This window comes from Ranitomeya variabilis, chromosome 8, assembly GCF_051348905.1.
Source record: "Ranitomeya variabilis isolate aRanVar5 chromosome 8, aRanVar5.hap1, whole genome shotgun sequence".
NCBI lineage: Eukaryota > Metazoa > Chordata > Amphibia > Anura > Dendrobatidae > Ranitomeya > Ranitomeya variabilis.
Genome location: NC_135239.1, coordinates 59,402,152 through 59,427,883, shown reverse-complemented (window position 1 = coordinate 59,427,883; position 25,732 = coordinate 59,402,152). Strand labels below are relative to the sequence as shown.

The 25,732-nt window shown below is 42.3% G+C and overlaps 1 protein-coding gene across 3 annotated transcripts in view; it reads left to right on the top strand.

The window, feature by feature from the left end:
* Positions 1–14,753, top strand: part of LRRC8B (leucine rich repeat containing 8 VRAC subunit B) — a 38,056-nt gene extending 23,303 nt beyond the window's left edge. For all 3 annotated transcript variants that reach the window (XM_077276033.1, XM_077276034.1, XM_077276035.1), the window contains 3 exons: positions 7,860–7,980; positions 9,970–12,089; positions 13,956–14,753. In XM_077276033.1, the coding sequence (XP_077132148.1) occupies positions 9,984–12,089; positions 13,956–14,222 (2,373 nt within the window). In that variant the 5' untranslated portion in view covers positions 7,860–7,980; positions 9,970–9,983 and the 3' untranslated portion in view covers positions 14,223–14,753. The remainder of the gene's footprint in view (positions 1–7,859; positions 7,981–9,969; positions 12,090–13,955) is intronic.
* The last annotated feature ends 10,979 nt before the right edge of the window (positions 14,754–25,732 follow it).

Genomic DNA, 25,732 nt, shown 5'->3' with positions numbered 1-25,732 from the left:
ATGCAGTGAACCTGTACAAAGTGGCAGATGACATGCAGACACGTAGTTTCAACTAATAACTGGGAAAAATCCATGCCCTTCCCCCTGGGATGCCCCTTCCCCCTGGGATGCCCCTTCCCCCCTGGGATGTCCCTTCCCCCCTGGGATGTCCCTTCCCCCCTGGGATGTCCCTTCCCCCCTGGGATGCCCCTTCCCCCCTGGGATGCCCCTTCCCCTCTGGGATGCCCCTTCCCCTCTGGGATGCCCCTTCCCCTCTGGGATGCCCCTTCCCCTCTGGGATGCCCCTTCCCCTCTGGGATGCCCCTTCCCCCTCAGACCCGTATAACTTCATAGTGATTGATGAGGCAGCACATCTCATGGTGGCATGTAGATGGTAAGTCTTGTTGTTTTGGCAGTACACAGACGAAGGACTATATCACATGTCAAGGATTGTTATTTATTAAAAAAATTTCATAAGTTGGGGAATAAGTTGAGATACACTTAGTATATATTTTTTTTGCTATGTTGTTGCTTTTGTAGTTATTTGTAATCTTGATGGAATTAAATAGAATTTGTCATCAGGACAGGCCTACTCAAATGAAGGTTGTCATACATGTGAGCAGATTCATTCCTTTTTTTTTTCTGTATCAGCAACATGTTTTGGCCAAGATTTTTAATTTTTTTTGCTGCCTTCACTCGCTTCATACTCAGCATCTTTCAGAAAGCTGTAATCTGTTTCATATCTTTTCCATAAACGCAAAAGATCATGCTGTCATCTGAGAAACCTATGACCAGCTTCCAAAGAACAGCAGAGCTCCACAGAATCCTGCCAGATATACAGTGATGAGAAACGAAGTACACCCTCTGAATTTTGTAGTTTTGCAGATCAGGACATATTATCATTTTGAAGGTCTTGAAATTAGGTAAATACAATCTCAGATGAACAACACTGGACAAATTACATTGTGTAATAAGTATTTACCCAAAAACTAGGTCAAAATACAGAAAGCAGTATGTGAAAATGTAAGTACACCCCATGAATCAATAGCTTGTAGATCCAGCTGTGCAGCAATGATTGATGTTCGGTAATTGTTTTCTGTATGACTTCGTCTCCTGTCGTTCTGGAGGAATTTTGCCGTTAAAAGTTTGAGTGACCCATGTAAATACATTGGATTAAAGCCATGTCTGTCGTTGCATCAAATACCCTTTGAGGAGTCTGCTTTATAAATTCAAATTTATTTTTTTTTATGGAAAATATAGCACCGCATGCATTGTCAAAATGGCAGGCCCAATAATTACTACTGTTCGAAAATGTAGAAACCTTCTAAGCCATCAAGATGTTCACTGATGAAGCCCATGATGTTGCAATACCTAGTTTTGTATTTTTCCATTCTGCCACTTTCAGGGTGTGGTTGTTGTGGCTGCAGTGGTTGTTGTGGCTGCAGTGGTTGTTGTGGCTGTGGTGGATGTTGTGGCTGTTGTGGTGGCTGTGGTTGTTGTGGTGGCTGTGGTGGTTGCTGTGGCTGTGGTTGTGGCTGTGGTTGTTGTTGTTGTGGCTGTGGTTGTTGTGGTGGCTGTGGTTGCTGTGGTTGTGGCTGTGATTGTTGTGGCTGTGGTTGTGGTGGCTGTGGTTGTTGTGGTGGCTGTGGTGGTTGTTGTGGCTGTGGTGGTTGTGGCTGTGGTTGTTGTGGTGGCTGTGGTTGTTGTGGTGGTGGCTGTGGTGGTTGTTGTGGCTGTGGTTGTTGTGGTGGCTGTGGTTGTTGCGGTGGTGGCTGTGGTGGTTGTTGTGGCTGTGGTGGTTGTTGTGGTGACTGTGGTGGCTGTGGGTGTTGTGGCTGTGGTTGTTGTGACTGTGGTTGTGACTGTGGTGGTGGTTATGGTTGTTGTTGTGGTGGTTGCTGTGGTTGTTGTTTCTTTGGTTTGTTTTTGTATGATATTTTGTAGAGATCTGTGGGAGCTTGTCCTACTGGAAACATCCTAATTCCTGCAGACAGATGACATGTACATTATCTGCTCATTCAGCGCAGGATGACACCAGCAGATGTTGCTCAGTTTTATGATCTGAAATATTTATACATTTATTTCTTCAGAATTCTTTTTTTACAAATCCATTTAATTTTTTTAGCGCATACTGCTTTACTGTTTCCAAAACAAAGTGGTCTTGTTGGCCACACCAAAGTCTATCTTTTGGGGTGTTATCAGATTTGATAACATTTCCCCCAATATCAGGCAATGAAATAACATAATAAAATACTTCTTTCCCTCCTATTTTTAATCCCCCTGATGGTCAGCACCACCGCTCCCATGGTCCCCGCTGGTCATGTGCCCAACATCATATACCTAACCGCTACAGCCAATCACTGATCTCAGTGGTAATGTGCCACGCATGTCAGCATCCTGTGGCCAGTGAATGGCTGCAGCGGTTACCTGAATGATGTACAGCAGGTGACCAGTTGATTGGCTTTTGGGAACACTGGGGCAACATTAGTGCTCAAATGATAAGGATTTGAAAAGTGTTTTTATGATTTCACATTGCCGACTATCTGGGAAACTTGTGGGAAATCCTACAAAATAATGTACAAAGCAGTAGCAAGGCTCTAAGCAAACTGTATGGGGTCACTGCAGTATGCCATATGGATGCATACGTTTGGCGTTTTTTTTGGTTCAGTTGTGCGTTACCAAGCGCCTATTTCCCCATCTGCCCCTCCATACAAGGAATAAAGAATAAATCCAGATGTGGGGAACAGCACGCACAATATGGTGATACCCACTCTCCCTCCATTGGGTAAGTGCGGGTTATGCTCGCCTGGTGGACATGTGACTGGCAGATGAGAAATGATTAAAGTCACACAGAATGATACAGATAATAAACATTTACACATTTTCATTAAGATCAGTTTACTGTCCTCTGACAAGACAAGCAAAATTCTTTGTATCCACTCGCTGCCTATGATTCTGTAGCTGAGATCCTGAATGAGGGATCATCTTTTGTTACCTTTGAAGTCTCCAAAATATTAGAGAATTCTGTCAGTGCTGCTGGCAGAAATATAGAAAAGCTGATTATGCAAATTCTCATGGTTTAATCTATCAATGTACATAATATTTTCAAATCTTCATCTAATGAAAATCTTTAAACCAAACTCCATATTACATTCTACAATCAGGATCCAATGGTATCAAGGCCTAGGGGGTGTCGCTTCTATCTATATGCTGTGAACTTGTCCTATATATCTGATGAAGGGTTTTTCACCCGAAACGTTACGTAACACTGTACTTGCCATGGTGCAGCCAATGGATTTAAAATACTGTCTGTCATAGAGAAAACTTAAAATCCATAAAGATCTCTCCGGAAGTGGGACACATCACCCTCATATTGAACATATGCGATTAATTATAACTTGGGAAGCGAGAGAGAGCTGACACTTTAACCTCCAGTGAAGTAGGGCCATCCTGTAGTGGCCAGGTAATTAGAATAGGAAATCTACTCTGAGAAACACTGACCAAAACTGGTATTCGTTTATTCAGAGGCAGAGAAATACACTTATTTTGGATTATCTCAATGAGAATAACTGTTTAACTCCATATCAGCATGGGTTTATGAGAAATCGCTCCTGTCAAACCAATCTAATCAGTTTTTATGAAGAGGTAAGCTATAGGCTGGACCACGGTGAGTCATTGGACGTGGTATATCTCGATTTTTCCAAAGCATTTGATACCGTGCCGCACAAGAGGTTGGTACACAAAATGAGAATGCTTGGTCTGGGGGAAAATGTGTGTAAATGGGTTAGTAACTGGCTTAGTGATAGAAAGCAGAGGGTGGTTATAAATGATGTAGTCTCTAACTGGGTCGCTGTGACCAGTGGGGTACCGCAGGGGTCGGTATTGGGACCTGTTCTCTTCAACATATTCATTAATGATCTGGTAGAAGGTTTACACAGTAAAATATTGATATTTGCAGATGATACAAAACTATGTAAAGCAGTCAATACAAGAGAAGATAGTATTCTGCTACAGATGGATCTGGATAAGTTGGAAACTTGGGCTGAAAGGTGGCAGATGAGGTTTAACAATGATAAATGTAAGGTTATACACATGGGAAGAAGGAATCAATATCACCATTACACACTGAACGGGAAACCACTGGGTAAATCTGACAGGGAGAAGGACTTGGGGATCCTAGTTAATGATAAACTTACCTGGAGCAGCCAGTGCCAGGCAGCAGCTGCCAAGGCAAACAGGATCATGGGGTGCATTAAAAGAGGTCTGAATACACATGATGAGAGCATTATACTGCCTCTGTACAAATCCCTAGTTAGACCGCACATGGAGTACTGTGTCCAGTTTTGGGCACCGGTGCTCAGGAAGGATATAATGGAACTAGAGAGAGTACAAAGGAGGGCAACAAAATTAATAAAGGGGATGGGAGAACTACAATACCCAGATAGATTAGCGAAATTAGGATTATTTAGTCTAGAAAAAAGACGACTGAGGGGCGATCTAATAACCATGTATAAGTATATAAGGGGACAATACAAATATCTCGCTGAGGATTTGTTTATACCAAGGAAGGTGACGGGCACAAGGGGGCATTCTTTGCGTCTGGAGGAGAGAAGGTTTCTCCACCAACATAGAAGAGGATTCTTTACTGTTAGGGCAGTGAGAATCTGGAATTGCTTGCCTGAGGAGGTGGTGATGGCGAACTCAGTCGAGGGGTTCAGGAGAGGCCTGGATGTCTTCCTGGAGCAGAACAATATTGTATCATACAGTTATTAGGTTCTGTAGAAGGACGTAGATCTGGGGATTTATTAAGATGGAATATAGGCTGAACTGGATGGACAAATGTCTTTTTTCGGCCTTACTAACTATGTTACTATGTTACACTTCCCAAGCAAGAGCTTCATCTGTTCAAAGTACTGACAAAAAACTTTTTGGAGCCAATGGTCAATGATGAATATTGGGGTTTGCATCAGGATATCCGATATTTATGGGAGATATATTTTTGGCGTCATAACGAAGGGATGAAAATAACTAATTCACTCACATCACTGTAAGGCCATTGTAAACCATCCAACTAAATATCGATCTGATGGATGATGCTATTCATGCCTTGTTTCATCTTTATAGAAATGTAAAATCACAATGGGAAACATGACAATACCTCCCTCCCGGACCTCAAGGGGCAAAGATATCCTGAAAGTTAAAGGATCTCCTAAAACTCTAAAAGACCTAGCACATCGCACAACCAGCCCCCATATGAGCTCACCAAGGGGGAAGGTATGAGGACGTAACCTTGATCCAATTTAAAACAGAATTTGGGTTTTTTGCATGTTGTCAGTACTGGAAAGTACAACTTGCTGTGGCTTCTGTCCGTTTTCCTAAGGGTGGTACTTTTCTCCACTAAGCTCGGCCATTTCTGGGACACAGGTGTAGTAATTTTCATTTGTTATTCCTTTTATTTTCCTTTATTTTATACCATATTTTGCAGATTATAAAATGCACCCTAAATTTTGGGGTGGAAAGTAGAAAAAAGTTTTTTAAATAAAATGGTGGTGCATGTTATAATCCATTTTAACGGTAGCTTACCTGTATACTATAATAATAATATGTTTTCCATGAGCTGAAACTGTAGGTGTATATACCATATGCTCTCTGCGAGTTCCCCAATAACCGGCCTAGTAGTGGAAGCTGACGCGGCCTCGCCTATCACTCGTCAGCCAATCGCAGAATTGCGTCCCCTAACAAACTGGTGGCAGCGGTGAAATCTGTGTGACGCCCCCTGGCTGCTACCAGTGACACTGTCAATAATTCCTATTTGAAGCATCTCCACATGCCTTTTGATGTGCACCTTTTTCACTATTGTCAATTACGCACAAGACTTAATGAAGGGGTATGGTGGGGTAAGGTGCACCTAACTCATTAGAGGAGCATGCCACTTCATAAATGCAGCCAATCTCCTCTGTGGCATGTGCCTCGGAGCGCCTCGCCACAAGCACTACTCCAGTCAGCGACTGGAGCAACATTCCTGGTGTAAGTTATCCCAGTAAAGTGGTGTGACCTATAATTAATCTGCTCCTACCACTTTGGCAAAGGTGGCCTGGACTTGCGTGAAAACACCAAAAGTTGCAAAATTTTTGCTCAATTTTGTCGTTTCAAACTGTTTTACATCAGTTTTCTGACAAATGCCTTAATGAATCTGCCGCCCAATGTTTATCGGCCCGTCTGAAGACCACTTATTGACTTACATGTAGCTAATCGACCGTTTCCGGGACTTTTCCATTGATGGCCTATCCTTAGTATCGGCAGATGGTATCGGGTGTTGCACCTCTACTGATTATAGACACTTATGATCTATCCTAAGAAAAGGCCATAAATGTAAAAGTCACCGACAGCACCCTTAATGACCTGGATCAGCATCTGTAAAGGGTCCATAAGTCTATTGAGCCCATGTTCAGCATTGGAGGAGAGCGGCAATTACTAATCATCAGGAGTCTTGGCACCCGCAGCCTATCCAGAACAACTGGAGATTGAGGAGCAAGCGCTTTCCTAACACCGCTACCCCCTCTATGATCATGGCAGTCACAGCATTTAGCTTTGGACCTTGATAAATCCTAGCAATATAACAGACCACAATGGATTTATTGGGGCGATCTGTCAATTTAAAAAAAAAAAAGATTAAAAAGATGAAGAAGAATGTCAGCTGACTTGTGTTCTGGGAAAGCCTGAAAGATGCATCTGTGAGTGGGGCCGTCCCCGGACTTACCACGTAGCACTGCTCTGCAGAGATAAAACATGGATGTCTTTCCCGTGGGATTCTTTCAATTGTTCCCATATTCGAGCTCTTCCCAGAACAACTTGGCTCACATAAATCTAAAATGTATCGGACATTATCCAGGACTGAGCACGGTGTTGCTTTCATTTTTTATTTACCGTATAAAGCATTAACCAACATTTTTGTGTCCTTGGTCATTTAGGGTATATGGATAAAGGGCTGGTAGCAATAAATAACATTAAGCCATAATACCATTAGACATACCCTAAAACTGCAGCCTCCGCCAACACTGAGAAACATGTCATGTTAAAAACCTAACCCAACTTGGATGCATGTGCGTGACCACTCATCGCTAGTCTTAATGGTGTGTTCCCATCTCCAAGATCCTATCCCAGTATGTAATAGCTATAATATTAGAAAGGTAGTTTTTCTGATTAGCTGTGTTGCTTACCCCATATGCCGAACATTAAAGTTTAGGTATCCATGGTTGCGACCGCAGTGACATTCAGTTGTTAGTGGTCGTAACCATGGATACCTAAGCTACTGCAATGCCCTGCACAGGGGGTAAGTGACATAGCTAATCAGAAGAACCACACTACATTTTAATTGGTATTAGTTGTTATTATACCTACTACATATTGGGAGAGGATCTTGGAAATGGGAATAGCCCTTTAATGGAATATTGACCTTTTTAACCTTGAATATTCCATTTAAGGGCTAATCTGCCCTCTGCTCACTTCTGCATTTGGAAGCTAACGGGGTCACATTACCCTTTAATGTGGACGTGCAATCGATGATGTTATCACTGATCACTACGACGTTGCCACGTTCCTGTTGGCTCTTTTTGGACTAAATATTGTCAGGCTGTTATTGTTAATAAATGATTTTGTTGCCTCCCAAAAAGTTGATCAGAGGAGCAGAAAAATGGTCCAAGAGACCCAGTTCTTTCTTAGTGCCTGTGCCTTCTTGTTTTGGGGATCAGAGATGTTCACCGTGGTTGGACTCCCATTGATTGGACATTGGGGGCCTGTGTCGGCGATTAGCCATCAGTGTCTATAGTAAGTCCGTCCTTTTTTAAAGTTGCTAAGTTTGGGCTTTTTTTTTTCCACAGGAGGAGTAAGATGGCGTCGTGCTATGATCCAGAATGAAACCAGAAATGAAGATATTGAGACTGTGCAAAAGATGCAGACCCCCTGACTGAGGAACTTGTCAATCTTCCCTTGTAACCTCAGGTTAGTTATACGGAATTTTGGGTTTATAGATCATCTCCATCTCAAGCCTATTTATACATGGATCTACTCTGCATATTTGGATAAGATTTGGGAAACTTTTCTACATATATTTTGAAATCCTTTTTATATAAAAAAGACAAAAAATGTATTCATTGTCTATAGGGACGTATATCATAAATGTATCACACATGCACAATTACGGCACCTTTTATTCAAATTAACAGAAGAGGTAGAACGTCCCCGAATGTGACTTCAATGCCATTAATTGGCCATTTAAACCTCTGCACTGGTCCCAGGTGTTGCCTCCAACGAAAAGCATTCACTGATAGAGGACCCTCAAAAATCACAATTATGTATCCACCGAAATAATGAATGAATTCACTGACTGTGGTGGGATAACAAAATTAAAATGTATCCATTAATTACCAATTTATTAAAATACATAACGTTATCCTCCGTGCGCGTTTCCAGTCTATCCACTATACCCTGATAAGTACATATCAAGATGATATTGTGGAAACTAATAATGGTAAAATAGACAACGGAGAGTCGTTAAGCAATCGTGAAACAGCCCAATTATAAATCCTATAGGGCGATGTTTACTAGAAAATCCCGACCTCCCAATATAGGACTGTATTAAAAATGATGAGGATTTGATATAGAGCCCCATAACAGTATAAAGGGCATTACTCATTTATAGGCGAGTCTGTTGCACATTGCCCCATCATATAATTTGGATTGTTTAACAAAAAAGTATCAAATATTCTGGGACTAAATATATTCCCTCTAGAAATCCTCAATAGTTAGATTCTCTGGAGCAATTTATTATCACCAGTCTAAATTAACCAGTATTACCAATGTCTATTCTATAGGTTACACAAATGGTAGACGCTTTGGTTAACAGCTCCTAGACGCAATAGACTCGCCTATAAATTAGTAATGCCCTTTATATCTTTATGGGGTTCTATATCAAATCCTCAAGTTTTGATACAGTCCTATATAGAGAGGTTGGGATTTTCTAGTAAACATCGCCCTATAGGATTTATAATTGGGCTGTTTCACTATTGCTTATAGACACTCTCTTGTTTTTGACATATACTTATGTGGTCCCCAAATCTCACACCCTTCCTTACCAATGGAGCTGTAATATATTAGCATTACCATATCACAATAATATCTTTTTGAAGACCCAAGTTATTTTAGTCAAATTAAACTGCTTTTAAAATGCATACAAAGACCCCAGCCTCATAGAAGTAAAAAAATAATAGAACGAGTCCTACAAAAATAATTCAGTAAGAGATGGTCGATTCTTTATTGTTTAGTGAAAAAGAGAACTGTAAAAAACTAACCCTATAAAGTTGTGTGCTGATACGTAGACACAACTCTGTCACAGATCGACATTCCTCTACAATCCGATGCCGTCCAGACAGGAGGTGAGTGATCAAATGGATATTGCTAAGGGTTTGCAGTAGCAATGAGCGAACTTGCTCAAATTAGGTGTTATCCAAACGTGCTCGGGTGCTAACCGAGTGATTTCGGCGTGCTCGAATAATATGTTTGAGTCCCTGTGGCTGCATGTCTCGCGGCTGTTCGACAGTCGCAACGCATGATTTGCCTAACAAACATTCAATACCTGCATGCGTTGCGGCTGTCGAACACCCGCGAGACATGCAGCCGCAGGGACTCGAACATAATATTCGAGCACACACGAGCATGCTCGGATAACCGGATAACACCTAATCCGAGCACGGTCGCTCATCACTAGCAGGCAACCGTTTGCCGAGTCCTGCTTTTGAGTCTAGAATTGTCAGACGTGAGAGCAGAGGAAACTCTCTGAAGCAGTGCCTGACATAAGGCTGCCCACCCATGGCCAATTTCCATTTGATTGGTAAAAGAAACATATTAACCATATCCTACCCCTAGTGATTTCTATTTTGAGCTGATACATTTCACACACATTAACATTTCATTTTTTTTTCTATGCCACAGCTCCCCCTGCCATCATGTTGACTGTAACAGAGCTCCGATTTTTGGCAGATGCCAATTCATCGTATCACATTTTGAAGCCATGGTGGGACGTGTTTTGGTATTACATCACAACGGTGATGTTGATGATTGCTGTTCTGGCGGGTGCTCTTCAGCTAACACAAAGCCGAATGCTCTGCCTTCCTTGTCAGGCGGAAGTGGGCAATCAATGTGCATATCCGCTGCTTCGAGACACCGTAAAGATTAATTTTTCAACCAATTATTTCGGAAATCTAAGCATCTCTAGAGGAATCCAAACTGACTTGCATCGCCAACAATATTCCTATATTGATGCAGTTTGCTATGAGAAACAGCTGCACTGGTTTGCAAAGTTTTTTCCCTATCTGGTGTTTCTTCACACTATAATATTTGCGGTATGCAGCAACTTCTGGCTTCATTACCCCAGCACAAGTTCTAGATTGGAGCACTTTGTTGCGATTTTATACAAATGCTTTGACTCTCCATGGACAACACGAGCTTTGTCAGAGACTGTCGCTGTGCAGACCATGAGAAACTGGGCAAACAAACCCTCGCGACGACTGACTAGTGAAGACACGGATGCAGGCAGACAGTCAGTACAACTTGGGGTCGAGGCCACTGCCGTGGAGGATGATGCTTCAAGTGTCCTGGACAAGAAGGAAGGTGAACAGGCCAAGGCCTTATTCGAGAGAGTCCGCAAGTTCCGTCTTCACGTTGAGCAGAAGGACATCATTTATAGGCTTTATCTCAAGCAGATTGTTGTTAAAGTGTTTGCCCTACTTGTAATTATTTCATACGTGTCTTATTTTTTGACGCACATTTCATTTGAGATTGACTGTAAAGTTAACATTCAAGCGTTCACAGGTTACAAGAGATACCAGTGTGTTTATTCTCTGGCTGCAATTTTCAAGGTATTGGCCACATTTTACATTCTCCTCATGCTTTTGTATGGGTTTACTTGTTTTTATAGCTTGTGGTGGATGTTGAGAAGTTCTCTAAAACAGTATTCGTTTGAAGCCGTTCGAGAAAAGAGTCACTACAGCGACATCCCTGATGTCCAAAATGACTTTGCGTTCATGCTTCACTTAGCGGACCAGTACGATCCACTGTACGCCAAACGTTTCTCCATATTTCTGTCTGAAGTCAGCGAGAACCGATTGAAACAGATTAATCTCAACAACGAGTGGACAGTGGAAATGCTGCGTAATAAGCTGGTCCGAAATGCCAAGGACAAAATAGAGCTTCATCTTGTTTTGCTAAGCGGGGTGCCAGACAACGTGTTTGAGCTCAACGAAATTGAAGTTATGAAATTGGACCTTATATCAGATGCCAAGATCACACCGATGGTAACACAGCTGGTCAACCTCAAGGAACTCCATATTTACCACTCAACCCTTACTGTGGATCTACAAGCACTGAGCTTTCTAGCTGACAACCTTGAAACTTTATATCTAAAGTTTATTACAATTGAAAAGACACCATCTTGGATCTTCCTCCTAAAGAACTTGAAGGAATTGTATTTATCGGGAGCTATTAAAGATTACAGCTTTGCACACATTGAGGGCCTTCAGGATTTGAAGAACCTGACAACCCTTCACTTAAATACCAGCATTCCCCGGATTCCACCTGTGGTTACAGACATGTTACCATTTCTTCAAAAACTTAGCATTAATAATGAAGGAAACAGACTATTAATCTTAATTAGTTTGAAAAAAATGGTCAACCTGACCAGCCTAGAACTGATCAACTGCGACCTGGAGCGAATTCCACATTCCATTTTTAGTCTGGCAGAACTTAGAGAAATTGACTTTCGAGGAAATAATTTTAAAACGGTTGAAGAAATTATTAGTTTTCAGCATCTGTCCAAACTGACCTGCCTGAAACTATGGCACAACGCGATTGCCTACATACCACTACAGATCGGAGCATTAGCCAACCTCGAACAGCTCTATCTCAACCATAACAATATAGAAATGATGCCACTACAGCTATTTCTGTGCAACAAGCTGCGGGTTTTGGACCTCAGTCATAACAATCTGAATTTCATCCCGGATGAGATCCAGCTTCTGAAAAATCTTCAGCATTTTGCTGTGACAAACAATAGTGTAAGTATTACATGTTCCAGGAACAGGTGAGTAGAGTCTAATAGTCCAGGCAATTCACTGATGAGGAGCAAAAACCCCCAAACAGCAGTCTTCAGATGGGTTACTCCTTATTTTGGAGGATATTTAGGTCTATCCATCCTAAGTTATGTGGCAAGGCTAGGGTTGGGCATTGATTTCTTGGGTGGATGCTTCCAATAGGTCAATACTTCTTTCCCCCTTCTAGAGGAGCACTAATTTGCAATACTTCTATTAGTAATGTTCAGTGTTAGCTTTATTTGTATACTCAAAAATGGCAGTTTCCTTCTTGGCATTTATTTAATATAAACCAAAGGCCTTTATCATATGGGGACAGATGGTGGTCGTATTCTTAATCAATGAAGAGGATGTGCTTCCGCTACGTACTTGAGACTTTTCACATCCTGTCGGGACAGCTGTATTTTTTTTTCCAGCTGTTTATTATGAGAGTATTTGCTCTCTGGACTAACTAGTCTACCTTTTTATTTTATAATCTGACTATAGTAAGTGTTGTTACGGGATAGGCAGAGTTGTTATGTAATCTCCAACATGATTGTCTAAATTGAATTCCAATTGGGAGAGTCAAAATTATTTTAAAGGTATTCTACATTCGTAATTAATAGTGATGAACGAGCGTGCCCGGATAACAACTTATCCGAGCATGCTTCTGTCCTAATTGAGTATTTTCGGCTTGCTAAAAAATGCTCGAGTCCCTTCGGCTGTTCGACAGCTGCAACACATGCAGGGATTTCCTGTTTGTTAGGCAACACTTGCATATGTTGTGGCTGTCGAACGTTCACAAGACATGCAGCCGCGGGGTCTCGAGCATTTTTCTTGAGCACGCTGAAAATACTCGATTAGGACACGAGCATGCTCAGATAACACCTTATCCGAGCACGCTCGCTCATCACTAGTAATTAAGTTACCTGGCCCATTACACAATTACTGACCTTACCTACAATAACTTAACTTTGGTACACATACCAGTCTGACATGTCCAGGCAATGCTACAATTCTTATGCCCTGTAACTTGCCTTAAACACTTTTCTTGAGTGAGCAGTTTCTCTTCATTAGGGTTCTGCCAGCATTATAGGTGCAGGAACTTGAGTTTCTTCACTTTCCAGTACACATTGCACCTCCATCGGCCAGAAGAGTAGTCTCTGGTTGCTGGACAAAAGGCTCACGACTCTTACCTTCTTGGATCTCAGATGCCGCTGTTGATTAGCTGGATGGGGTTATTGTGGCGTATTGCACAGATGATGTCCCACCAGCACAGCTAATCAAGAGCTGCTTCTGGAATCCCGGAGGGTAAGAGATTCGTGAGCCTCGTCTCCTGTGGACAAAGACTTGGAGCTGGAGTCTGGCGACCGATCTACCCAACTCTAGACAAAATGGAGAAACCTACTGGCCGGCAGTGCTTTTTCCTGGGATTAGAGAGCATACTTTATTTGCAGATTGACTTCAATAATTTCAAGTATATTGATAATTTAAAATGATTGTCCATTTATAACCTCATAATGTTATGTAATTAGTATGATCTGTAGGAAGTAAGCACTAAAGAAAACCCCAATCAGACAAACTGCACAGGGAGTCTAAGGTAGACTGAGACACACCTCCTGTCTCCTCATTGGCTAAGCTCACTGATCCCTCCCACCCCCTGCAGCTTCGGCTCTTCAGATTGGCTGCTTTGTGTGAACCCAAGCCCAGCTCAGGCTAAGCAGCTAGTCAGTGAGCTGTGCCTTTCATCATAATCTAGGCCTGTATGTACCCAGCCTCAAGGAGACAAATCATCCGTATATTTTCCATGCCTGGTTTTATAGAATTTCTAACATTTTGTTCTTTTTCTTACAGATTGAGGTGTTACCAGATGGGCTGTTTAAATGCAGCAAACTACAGTATTTACTACTGGGAAAAAACAGCCTGACCAGCCTGTCAGCGCGCGTCGAGGACTTGATGAACCTCATCAAGATAGAGTTGGTTGGAAACCATATTGAGTCTCTTCCTCCGGAGCTGGAATCTTGTCAGTCACTAAAGCCAAACTGTATTATTGTAGAGCCCAGCGTTCTGCATACACTGCCATCCTATGCAAAGGACCATCACAAGGCCGCGCATAGATAGAAAACCCGCCACAGTAAAATAAGTTTTATTTTACTTTTCATTGCTATTTTCCTGTTGAAGGTGTTTAGGCCTCGATTCGTGTCCGATACCTACAGGGTAACCTCTTTTTCCTTTATAGGCCAGGTATTGTATGGCTGCAGCAGACTCTTGCATTGTGCATACTCCTAGCAGCCTGAATAATAATATTATCAGCATTTCTTACGGAATGTTTATTTTCTGTATATTGTAGCACAAAGTGAAGAAGATGTTAGCGCTTGTTATGAAAATATTTGCTTAAGGGACCAAATAGTGGCCATCTATGTCTTGGATCCGTGAGAGGACCAGGCATTGGCTGCAGGCATGCCAGCATCCTAAAAAATGAAGTGTGCTTAACTACTGTGATAGTAAAACGTAGCGGTGTGGTAGACTTGTATATTACATGTGTGAATAGAAGCCTGTGGAAATATAGTCTTATGTAGGGAACTTGGACCAATCTCCCAAAAAAATGCTGCAGATCGAAATAAAAACTATTGATTACAATGGATTGAAAAATACTCTGGTAATGGAATTTATGGGGAAGGGGTAACGGGATTTCGGTTGTAATAGGACAACATATCCCCATCTGTTCTTAGGATTGTCAGTTGTCCTAATTCATAAACTTCCGTTTTTTTAAATGTTTTAATAGCAATGTAACATCGCATGAATTTTCGGAAAATATCCAAAAAATCCTTAAAGTGAATGTCTATCACGGGTCTGAAATACTGAAAGGGCTGCAGTACTGATTCGGCCATGTTGCAGTGCAGGGAACTGCATCACTTCTCTATTTAATGGGGCCGACTGCAGGTAGGGAGCATTGCCGTGGCACTGAAAAACAGTAAATGAGCACGCGGCTGAATCTGTGCTGCAGTCTCTTTTGGTTTCAGATTTTTGGGGGTCCCTAAGGTTTGGCCTCCACCTACCATAAAGCCATGCCATATCCAAGTGACCTTCCTGTGTACATTACGGGACTGACGGGGACACACAATTTTTAATCTAAACTTAAAGGGATTGTCATAGGCTCAGTGGTCACTTCCAGATGCATCGCCAACCGCCGATGGGCCTGTGCTGGATTCACAGGGGTGTCTGAAGGCGAGTATGCCTGTGTTTTTGTTTTTTAATCGTCATTCCCTTGAAATACGTCTTTAGCGTCGGACAGTCTTTTTAAAACGGTTTTAATGGGTTTTCAATCACATCAATTAAAAATATTCTGCACACATTTTGAGTGTGCAGCTCCTATCCCACCCTTGATTCAGACTCTATGCAAACCCTCTTGCTATATTGTACTCCCCACCCCCCATACACAGATAAATGTTGGACGAACCCATTGATTCGGGTTCTGCTGACTTTGTGTATGGGGGCACCGGCCAAATGGATAATCGTGGGAGATGTAGATCGGGCATGTTTGATCTCAGACTCTCTTAGAGGATGCAAGAGCGCTCGGAGGGGCAAAAACTGCTTTGTATGGGAGAGAGGGCCATGGTAGCTTTTGACTGGCAGCCATCTAATATCTATGGCCGACTGGAAGATTAAGCTACATAAAGGAATTGGAGTACAAGTGGCACTTGTTATTTGCAATGAGTGCCATCACCCTCCACTGAGGAGGACCATCATGGGTGTAGGCCTTCCCTCTTGAGAAGACAACCACTTGAATTTCAATATGTGTTATTACAAGGAAACAATCTATTTCTATAGTGACAACTTCATTAACGAACTACAAGTCATGTGCAGCCCCATCATAGTGTCAATGGAAGGAGTGCGGATGTTGGATTCCAATGTTTCTCTACTTTTCTCAAATTGCACAATGTTCAGTGTTATAAATCCACAAGTCTTAACTTGTAATCCATTGTAGTATTATTGTGTTCTCAAAGAGTATAACTAATATTAATACACAATATAGTACAAACTATATACTGATATTAATGGAGTTGCCCGGGCACCTGATATTGATGATCTATTCTTATAGCTCTTACAGGATGCGGCACCCCCACTAATTTAGGGGTTTTCAGCTCAGGCCGTGGCCAGATATAAGAGTATTGGCTGTTCATGGCTGCTATTGAAGCCGAGCTTCAGTTCTTCGCTATTGCCCCTACTCGTGTACGGAGCTGAGCTTTCCACTGTTTACACCCGGTAACTAGTAAGTAGAGATGCTCGGTATACCGACCCTATCAATCTCATACTGGTGACCTATCCTAGGGTATAAAGTCCTGGAAAACCCCTTTTAAATTCTTATTGGTGGACTTCCCCAGCTACCTAATGTGTACAGTATGATGAAGCGCTTCCATATACCATAGAGCATCTGTTCTTGGGTGCGAGATATATAAGGGTATGTTTCCACATTCAGGATTGCATCAGGCTTTGGTCAGGATTTTATGCAGGTAAAATCCTGACCAAAACTGCACCTGAGGTCACTGGCAGGTCACCTGCGGTGTACCTGCGTGTTTTGCTCATTGTAGCAACATGCTGCGTTTTGAAAAAACGCACCACGCGTGCGTTTTCACGGCAAAAACGCATGCGTTTACAGCATAGTGGAGTCTGGATTTCATTAAATCCCCTCCACTATGCTGTAACATCTGGACGCTGCGTTTTTGACGCTGCGGAAAAACGCAGCGTCAAAAACGCAGCGTTTCCTGAACGTGGAAACATACCCTTAGAATGCCCAATGCGTTCCTAATGCACACTGCGCTCTTGGTCGTAGCCTTCTGTTCTTCTAGGTTTGAAGATCATAGCGTCATAGTCCATCTTAACCAAGCACCGATGGGAGTTTTAAATGTCTGTATTAACGGATTCTTCCCATTTTTAGTGATACGACATTTCTTTATGATTGTTTACTGTCATTCTGAGTCCCTTAGAATTCTGAGAATAAAGGGGTAACAGTACTGGTTTAGTACTGTGTCCTCTTTTCTGTTTTTTCTTGTTTGTTGGTTTTCCTGCCCAGGTTCCTTGTCACTGAGACTGCCTGCAGCTTCTTGATTATGAACCACCAGGTTCAAAATGTGTAAGACCATCTCATGGGATTATTGTAACCTGCATATTTTTTCTTTATTTTTTTTTACGGGATGAAATAGCGACTTTTTTTTTTTTTTCTTACATGAAGCTGGATACCACCTTTTCCTTCTGCAGTTCCCTGCCCAGCTGGGTGCTTGGGAATCGGTGGCATCTTGCAAGCTTACAAAGGTGTTCCCTCTCTGTTACGCTGATCATACACGAGACACAGCTGAATTTTAGACTCCCCTTTATACATGCATGCTCGTGTTGATTGAGCATACATGTTTAATTCAGCAGCAACCTCTTTGGCAGTTCCTTATGAAGATGTCTACAACCCCTGGATTTATGTGAAAGTAGTTGGGCTTTTTTTTGTTGTTATTTTGGGGGGTGAATGTTCTTTAGAAATAACCAGCAGGTTCTTAGAACTGTGTTTTCTTGGCAAGACTGTGGTTGTTAATGAGTTTATATTTCATAACTAATTATATTTTGGTTAATTTTGATATTCTTTTTTAGCGAATATGAATTGATACTACTGAATTGATGAGAATTCCTGCCCATACGCTCTCGTCACCCGGCACCATCAATGTTAGTCTAACGGTGGTCTAAAATACAAATGTGTGTGACTTTAGAGGTGAGCGTGCAGAAGACATTATTTTGTTATGTGCATTATCCCCAAGGGCGGAGGAAAAACTGGAGACGCCTCTGTTATGTCTGACATGACTTTTGCTTTGTACTATGATTGAAATGTGCATTTATTTCAATAAACTTTTTGTTTTCTTTCTCGGACTCTTCTTTTTGCTATAAATGATCTAAGTGATGGGGTTTCTGGAGCAGGTCTAGCTCTCGTCTTGATTTGGTGGGTATAATAGAATTCAATGAAACATGTCAGATTCAATCTGCTGAAGAGATTTGTTGATTTTGTTCCTGGGATCGTTTATCTATAAAAGTCATCTAGTTTTATTGCTTAGAGCAGTAAAAGGAGGCCAGACTAAAGACATTGATGAGGATTTATTAAATCCTGGGCACATAAAATCTTTTCCCTCCCAGGATGGTGCACCAATCAACTTACATCTCTGGGATGGTAAGGCTCTGTGCACACGCTGCGGATTTTGTTGCAAATCCGCAGTGTTTTCGCAGCTGCCAATCTGCAGCAGTTTCCCATGAGTTTACAGTACAATGTAAACCTATGGGAAACCGAAAACGCTGTGCACATGCTGCAGAAAAAAAAGCGCGGAAACGCAGCAGTTAACATTCCGCAGCATGTCACTTCTTTGTGCGGAATCCGCAGCGGTTTTACAGCTGCTCCATAATAGAAAACCGCAGGTGTAAAACCGCAGTGGAACCCGCACAAAAACCGCGATAAATCCGCAGGAAAAACAGTGTTTTTGCCCTGTGGATTTATCAAATCCGCTGCGGAAAAATCCGCAGTGGACCATTCTACGTGTGCACATAGCCTAAGAGATTTCTAGGAGTTTAAAGGGGTTGCTCAGGTTTGCACTATGTGACTGCAGACTTGTGAATTCTTATGTAGTGCGGGCTGTCAGGAATCTCTGGTGTCGGCGGGGAGATCGGGCGCTAATGTGACCACAAGCATGTAATATGCATACTTCCTGCCACATTCCAACTAGATGTGCAAGACCTCTCTCAATTCCCTTGTATTGAGCAGTGCCGCACACGTCTAGTCGGAATGTGGCCGGGAGTATGCAGATCAGATGTTTGGTGCTACATGACTGCCCTGTCCCGCCGCTCACACTAGAGAATCCTGACTCTGTGCGCCATGTAAGGATTCACAAGTCTGCAGTCACATAGAGTAACTGCAGGCGTCTGTGCCAAAACTGAGCAACTCCTTTTAACAAAGATGAAAAATATAAAATAAATGGTCTTAACAGGAATAGGGTTGAGCAGACCCATGGATGTTCAGGTACCAGAACTGTACCCAAACCACATAGAAATCAACGGGGACTAGTGATGAGCGAATATACTCGTTACTCGAGCATGCTCGGGGGTCCTCCGAGTATTTTTTAGTGCTCGGAGATTTAGTTTTTCTTGCTGCAGCTGAATGATTTACATCTGTTAGCCAGCATAAGTACATGTGGGGGTTGCCTGGTTGCTAGGGAACCCCCACATGTACTTATGCTGGCTAACAGATTCAGCTGCGGCAAGAAAAACTAAATCTCCGAGCACTAAAAAATACTCGGAGGACCCCCGAGCGTGCTCGAGAAATCTCGAGTAACGAGTATATTCGCTCGTCACTAATGGGGACCCAAATTATGGTACTGTAAAATGGTGGTAGAAAGGGCCAGTGGGCTGCCAAACGAAGTAGATTATAAACAACTGAAAATGTACAAAATGCATTTAAGACATTTCCATAAAAATATCTGTGATCAATGCAGCTGCTCATCTTATCAATAACAGCCACAAGCTCCATCCATCCATAAATCTCACATTTAAGAAGGGCCCACAAGTTCTCAATAGGGTGTAGGTCATGAGAGGAAGGGACCATGTCCTTATTCTTTCATCACTACTGGCAGCTGAGCAATGGAGACTTCGATGAGTGAGTTGGAGCAATGTCCTGCATAAAGATCATGGTTTTCTTGAAAGATGTAGATTTTCTCCTGTACCACTGCTTGAACAAAAAGTGTATGTAGGTTTGGGAGTAGTTTTTGAGTCCATCTTCAATTTGAAAAAGTCCAGCTCACCTTAAATACTATCAGCCCCTAGCAGTGCCAACCTCCACCTTGCTGCCGTCTGAGCTGAAGTGGAGGTCTGTGTCCATTGCTGATCCATCCATCTGGTCCGTCAAGAATTGCACTCATTCCGTCAGTCCATAAAACCTTTGAAAAAAAAAATCTGTCTTCAGATAGTACTTGGCCCGGTCTTGACAATTCAGCTCTCGTGTCTTGCTCAGTGGTTTTGCCAGAAGGAAGTGAGAGTGAAGCGGCCAGTTAGTCCATGAGCCAAGAACCAAATTTGACGATATCGGTACCAAGCGGAGTGACTAATTCTCTTTGGTATTTTTAGGTAGATGCATGTCTGTAGTTTATTTTTTGATATGATAGCCCTTACATATACGTAGCTTATTAACCCCTTCAGCCCTAGGCCTATTTGTACCCAAGTGCCTAAGCCAATCTGACCTGTGCCACTTCATGGGCTAATAACTTTGGAACGCTTTCACCTATCCAAGCCATTCTGAGATTGTTTTCTCGTGACATATTGTACTTCACGTCAGTGCTAAATGGGAGTCAATATATTTTACCTTTCTATATAAAAAAATGCTAAATATTCGGAAATTTTGGAAAAATCGGCAATTTTTTAACTTTGAAATTCTCTGCTTTTTACAAAAATACTGATACCCCCCATAATAGTTATTAATTTACACTCCCCACATGTTTACTTCATATTGGCATCATTTTGAAAATGAAACCTTATTGTTTTACGACGTAATAGGGCTTATAGTTTTATGCGCAATTTTTCACATTTACAGCAAAACCCACTTTTCAAAGGACCAAGTCACTTCTGAAGTCACTTTAAGGGGCTTACATAACAGAAACCACCCATAAATTACCCCATTTTGCAAACTACACCCCTCAAGCTGTTCAAAACTCATTTTTAAAAACTGTTAACCCTTTAGGTGTTCCACAGGAATTTTAGCATGAGCCAAGAACCAAATATGACGATATCGGTACCACCCGGAGTGACTAGATGTAGTATTTGTAACAAAATTTAATCCAAGTTATGTAAATACACACTGAACATGTCATGTGCATATATATATATATATATATATATATATATATATATATATATATATATATATATATATATATATATATATATATATATATGTTACTCCATAATATCTTCAACATCGGACTCTGAATCTGACTGTTGTTCTACTGGCTCGTCTTCAGTACCCTTGTTCTGGCATGTCTGTAATCTGCACATGTCTGTGCACTTCAGGCCATTGCTGAGGCAAGTACACTGAGGAAGTTCACATGACCGCACACACTTGCAGGACAGTAGCTGTATAATAGCTTCTGGTGCTGGTGCCCCTTGCATCCACTTGACAACAAGCTTTCCGTCGTTATCTATCATCCAACCGCAGTCTGTTGGGTTTGCAACCCATGGCTGGCTCTGCAGACTTCTCCTCCAGATCGCAGCCTGGTAGTTTGCACGCAGTGCATGCATGAAAAGGCAGTCCTGGCAAGGAGGGAGTTGACTTGACTCTACCACTCCACGTCTGGCACAGAACAGCTGATAACGGAGCCTGTTTACCTCAGTTGTTTGGGTAGTTGGCAGGTACATGTGGCAGGTGATTTCCTGTAACTTCTCAAAAAGTTCGGTAGACACTTCCCATGAACGACCAACTTCCTGAAAGGCATCCTGGTATGTCTTGTTCATCTTCAACTGCTTGAGTGTCGTCATCTTCCCACGGCCAGCGAATGCACTGACGGTGTCACAGCCTGTAAATGCATGCATACCAATCAATGAATCACATACGCTGCCTCCCAATGTTCGGCTCAGAGTGGTGATATCCAGGAATCTTGTCCGGTTCTGTGTACCGCATTTCTGGAACAGGTGGGATGGGATTTTGTGGCACATGCCCAGACACAGGACCATGACATCAGTATCCTCCGAAGTGATGATGACCGACTTGTAACCAGATTCTGCTGCATGAAGAGCATGGAGAAGGAGGCGTGTGTCTGCTTCTTCTTGATTTGACTTAAGGTCAGCAGCCTCTTCCCACTGTTCTTTGGTGATCTTAAAGCAGAGCTGCTCACATGTGACATACAGCTCCTTCTCCTCAAGCTTCTCCCTGTGGTGTTTCGCCTTCCATTCTTCTACCAGAAACTTTATGAGACTTGCCTTGTTGGAGGAACTACTTAGAAGCTTTTTCCACTGCTGGATGTTGTGCCCATGTTGAATGTTCTTGAAATGGATCCCTGTGCCTTCATATCTGTTGACTCTTTCTGTATCTTTGATGGATGTCTCCTTGTAGACGTCAAAGACAATATCAATGCGCTTGCTCTTAGCACCCTCATGGATAGCGCGACTCATTGCTGTGCCTGCTAGCTGGCCAAATGTTGCATTGTTTCCCTTCAGTTTCTGAACCAGGCTCATCCCATCAATGATGGTTGCAGAGGGCTCGGGGATCACTTCTGCAGGACGAGCATTCCTCTCCAACTCCCTTGCGAGGGCAGCCTTGTTGGTCTTGCGGATAGACCCATCACCATTGGCAAGTGCCCATGGCAATGGACCCAGGGGATGAGTCAAGACATCACTCATTTGTAGCTTTCTGTTCTCAGCTACAAGTATCATCTGGCCAAATAGGTTTCTGTCAGCCTTCAAAATTACCTCCTTGCCAAGACCTTGTCTGCGTGTCTTCATTTGGATGTTAGAGAACGTTTTAAGTTTGTTCTTCGTCATCTTGTCATGAAACAATGTAGTTGGCTTATCGGTACCCAAACGCTCATCCTTGAATGTTTGATATGCATCCTCTCCTATACTGTATGCCCCTTGAAGGTCTTTGGCTACATCTGGTGGTGCTACAGTCGCTGTTGACAAACTGATAAGTTCACCATTATGCTCTTTGTTGAAGGGGTTCACCCAACCTGTCTCCAGCAGTTGAACGAAAGATTGGACATCGGCTTCATCTCTTCTAATCCTAGACACCTGTAGGTCTGAATGGCTGAAGTCAGTATATTGTTGGCCTACCAGGGCCCTCAGCTGCCTCAAGTACATACTGCGGTACTCTGATGTCAGGTAGAACCTGGAAACAGCTCCAACTTTGAGGCTGAAGCCTTTTGTGCCCCCTGGTGTCTGGGTGTCTTTGTTGATTGTCTCTTCAATGGTCTGGTCCACAGGAATTCGTCCAAAAGGATTCTTGCTACCGATCTGGACCGAAAAGCCACCTTGCATGAAGTATTCATGGACCTCTGGGTGTTCTATGGGCAGCCGAGACATTGTGGCATAGTAATAGGTTAGGTATCGGGCATAGTTGACCTTGTCATAGGCAAAACACCATGGTATCATCTGTCGGATTGCTCCTAGGTGAAGCATCCAGTTGCCTTCTCTTGAAGCTCGAACCAGGGCCAGCATGGTCTCGACCATGTCCAAGTATGACATCCAGAATGCTGAGAGTTGTTCATTTCTGAGGGTCTCAAGATAAACTTGAAAGAGCTTCAGGGTAAGTGTGCAAGATTCATTATCCAAGAGCTTTTCGAAGGATCCCTGCGACACACTGATGCGAAAGTTTGTGATGTTCTTCAGTGTTTCATCCAGATGGTGAAGGTCCCTTGCATGGTTTTCTTCTAGCCATGGAAGGAAGTTTTTCCATGCAAGCAGAGGGAGATAGGAGCTCTGCAGAGAAGACCGGAGAGTCCTGTTCAGCACAGAACGTGTATGTGTCAGTGTGTGTGCGTGTGTTGGGGCACCTCAGGGTGTCTTCAAATGTGACATAGCCCCCTAGATTTCTTCCAGTAAAATTTGCACTCCAAAAGTCATTTGGCGCTCCTTCCCTTCCGAGGCCTGCCGTTCCCCAATACTGCAGTGTACGACAACATATCGGGTGTTGTTGTGTTCGGGAGAGATTGGTGAACAAATAGTGGGGTGCATTTTTTGCTGGTACACCTCTTAAAAATAAAAAAATGAGCCTAAAATGACACCTTCATGTAAAAAATGCACTTTTTCCATTTTCTCAACCAAGTGTTTCCAACTACTGTGAAACACTGGTTGGGTCAAAGTGGTCACTATACCCCCTAAAAGATTCCTTGGGGGTGTAGTTTCCAAAATAGGGTCACTTTTTGGGGTTTCCACTGTGGGTGTACCTCAGGCAGCCTTCAAATGTGACATGGCCCCCTAGATTTCTTCCAGTGAATCCGCCACCCAAAAACCACATAGCGCTCCTTCCGTGTTGAGCTGTGCTGTGTGCCCATACTTTAGTTTACGAGTACATGTGGGGTGTTTCTATAAACTGCAGAATTAGGGTAACCAAGTTTGGGTTTGCCGTTAACCCTTGCTAGGTTGCAGGTAAAATTGGATTACAATGTAATATCTGGAAAAAAAATGAAATTTTGAAATTTCGCCTTCATTCTGCTAAAATTCCTGTGGAACACCTAAAGGGTTAACAGTTTTTAAAAATGAGTTTTGAACAGCTTGAGGGGTGTAGTTTGCAAAATGGGGTAATTTATGGGTGGTTTCTGTTATGTAAGCCCCTTAAAGTGACTTCAGAAGTGACTTGGTCCTTTGAAAAGTGGGTTTTGCTGTAAATGTGAAAAATTGCGCATAAAACTATAAGCCCTATTACGTCGTAAAACAATAAGGTTTCATTTTCAAAATGATGCCAATATGAAGTAAACATGTGGGGAGTGTAAATTAATAACTATTATGGGGGGTATCAGTATTTTTGTAAAAAGCAGAGAATTTCAAAGTTAAAAAATTGCCGATTTTTCCAAAATTTCCGAATATTTAGCATTTTTTTATATAGAAAGGTAAAATATATTGACTCCCATTTAGCACTGACGTGAAGTACAATATGTCACGAGAAAACAATCTCAGAATGGCTTGGATAGGTGAAAGCGTTCCAAAGTTATTAGCCCATGAAGTGGCACAGGTCAGATTGGCTTAGGCACTTGGGTACAAATAGGCCTAGGGCTGAAGGGGTTAATAAGCTACGTATATGTAAGGGCTATCATATCAAAAAATAAACTACAGACATGCATCTACCTAAAAATACCAAAGAAAATTAGTCACTCCGGGTGGTACCGATATCTGGCCCGGCTCATGGACTAAGTAATTGGCTTCAGGGCTCCCTTGGCGTAACAATGTCATGCAAGCACCAGAGACCAAAATAATTTTTCAAATCTGCTTGGATAACACTTTTGTGACTCCTTCTCCTGGCATCTTCATTCCCGTGTATATATTACCAATGGACACAACTCAATCAAAGACCAAAAGTAGGCTTGTGGTCCCCGTCAGGTGAATGGTGGCTTTGGACACACTGTATTCATGCCTCGGGAACGTTCCTGGGGCACACAGCATATGTAGTGTGAATTCAGTCTCATCTGCTTTCTCAATGTTCGTGTCTGATGTGATTCGTTTTGAATGAAGAACCTGGTAACAATTGACTGGAATTATTCTCCTGAACTTTACGTTGGTTTTTGCAGATTATTAGATTAGTCAGTAAGGACACGTCTCCCCCACAGCACCGCTTGTCCTTAACGCTGTGTATTTGTACTTACATGTAATCGCTATATATAGTCCCTAATTGTTCACAGACCCCATTACACACTCCAGTCTCCACTTGTCATATTTTAAGACTTTGCTTTATTTGTTTTATAGCCGTAAACAAGACATAAATCTGGAATGTGAGAATATTTTAATTAGGAATTCCTTTCCTTATCTTAAACCATTTGTTTATGCCTTGTTTGTTTCTTTCCCATGGTCATGAAAAACTATAATTGTCCTGTTATTATTTCCATTAGCATGTAGCTATGAACTTTTACCAA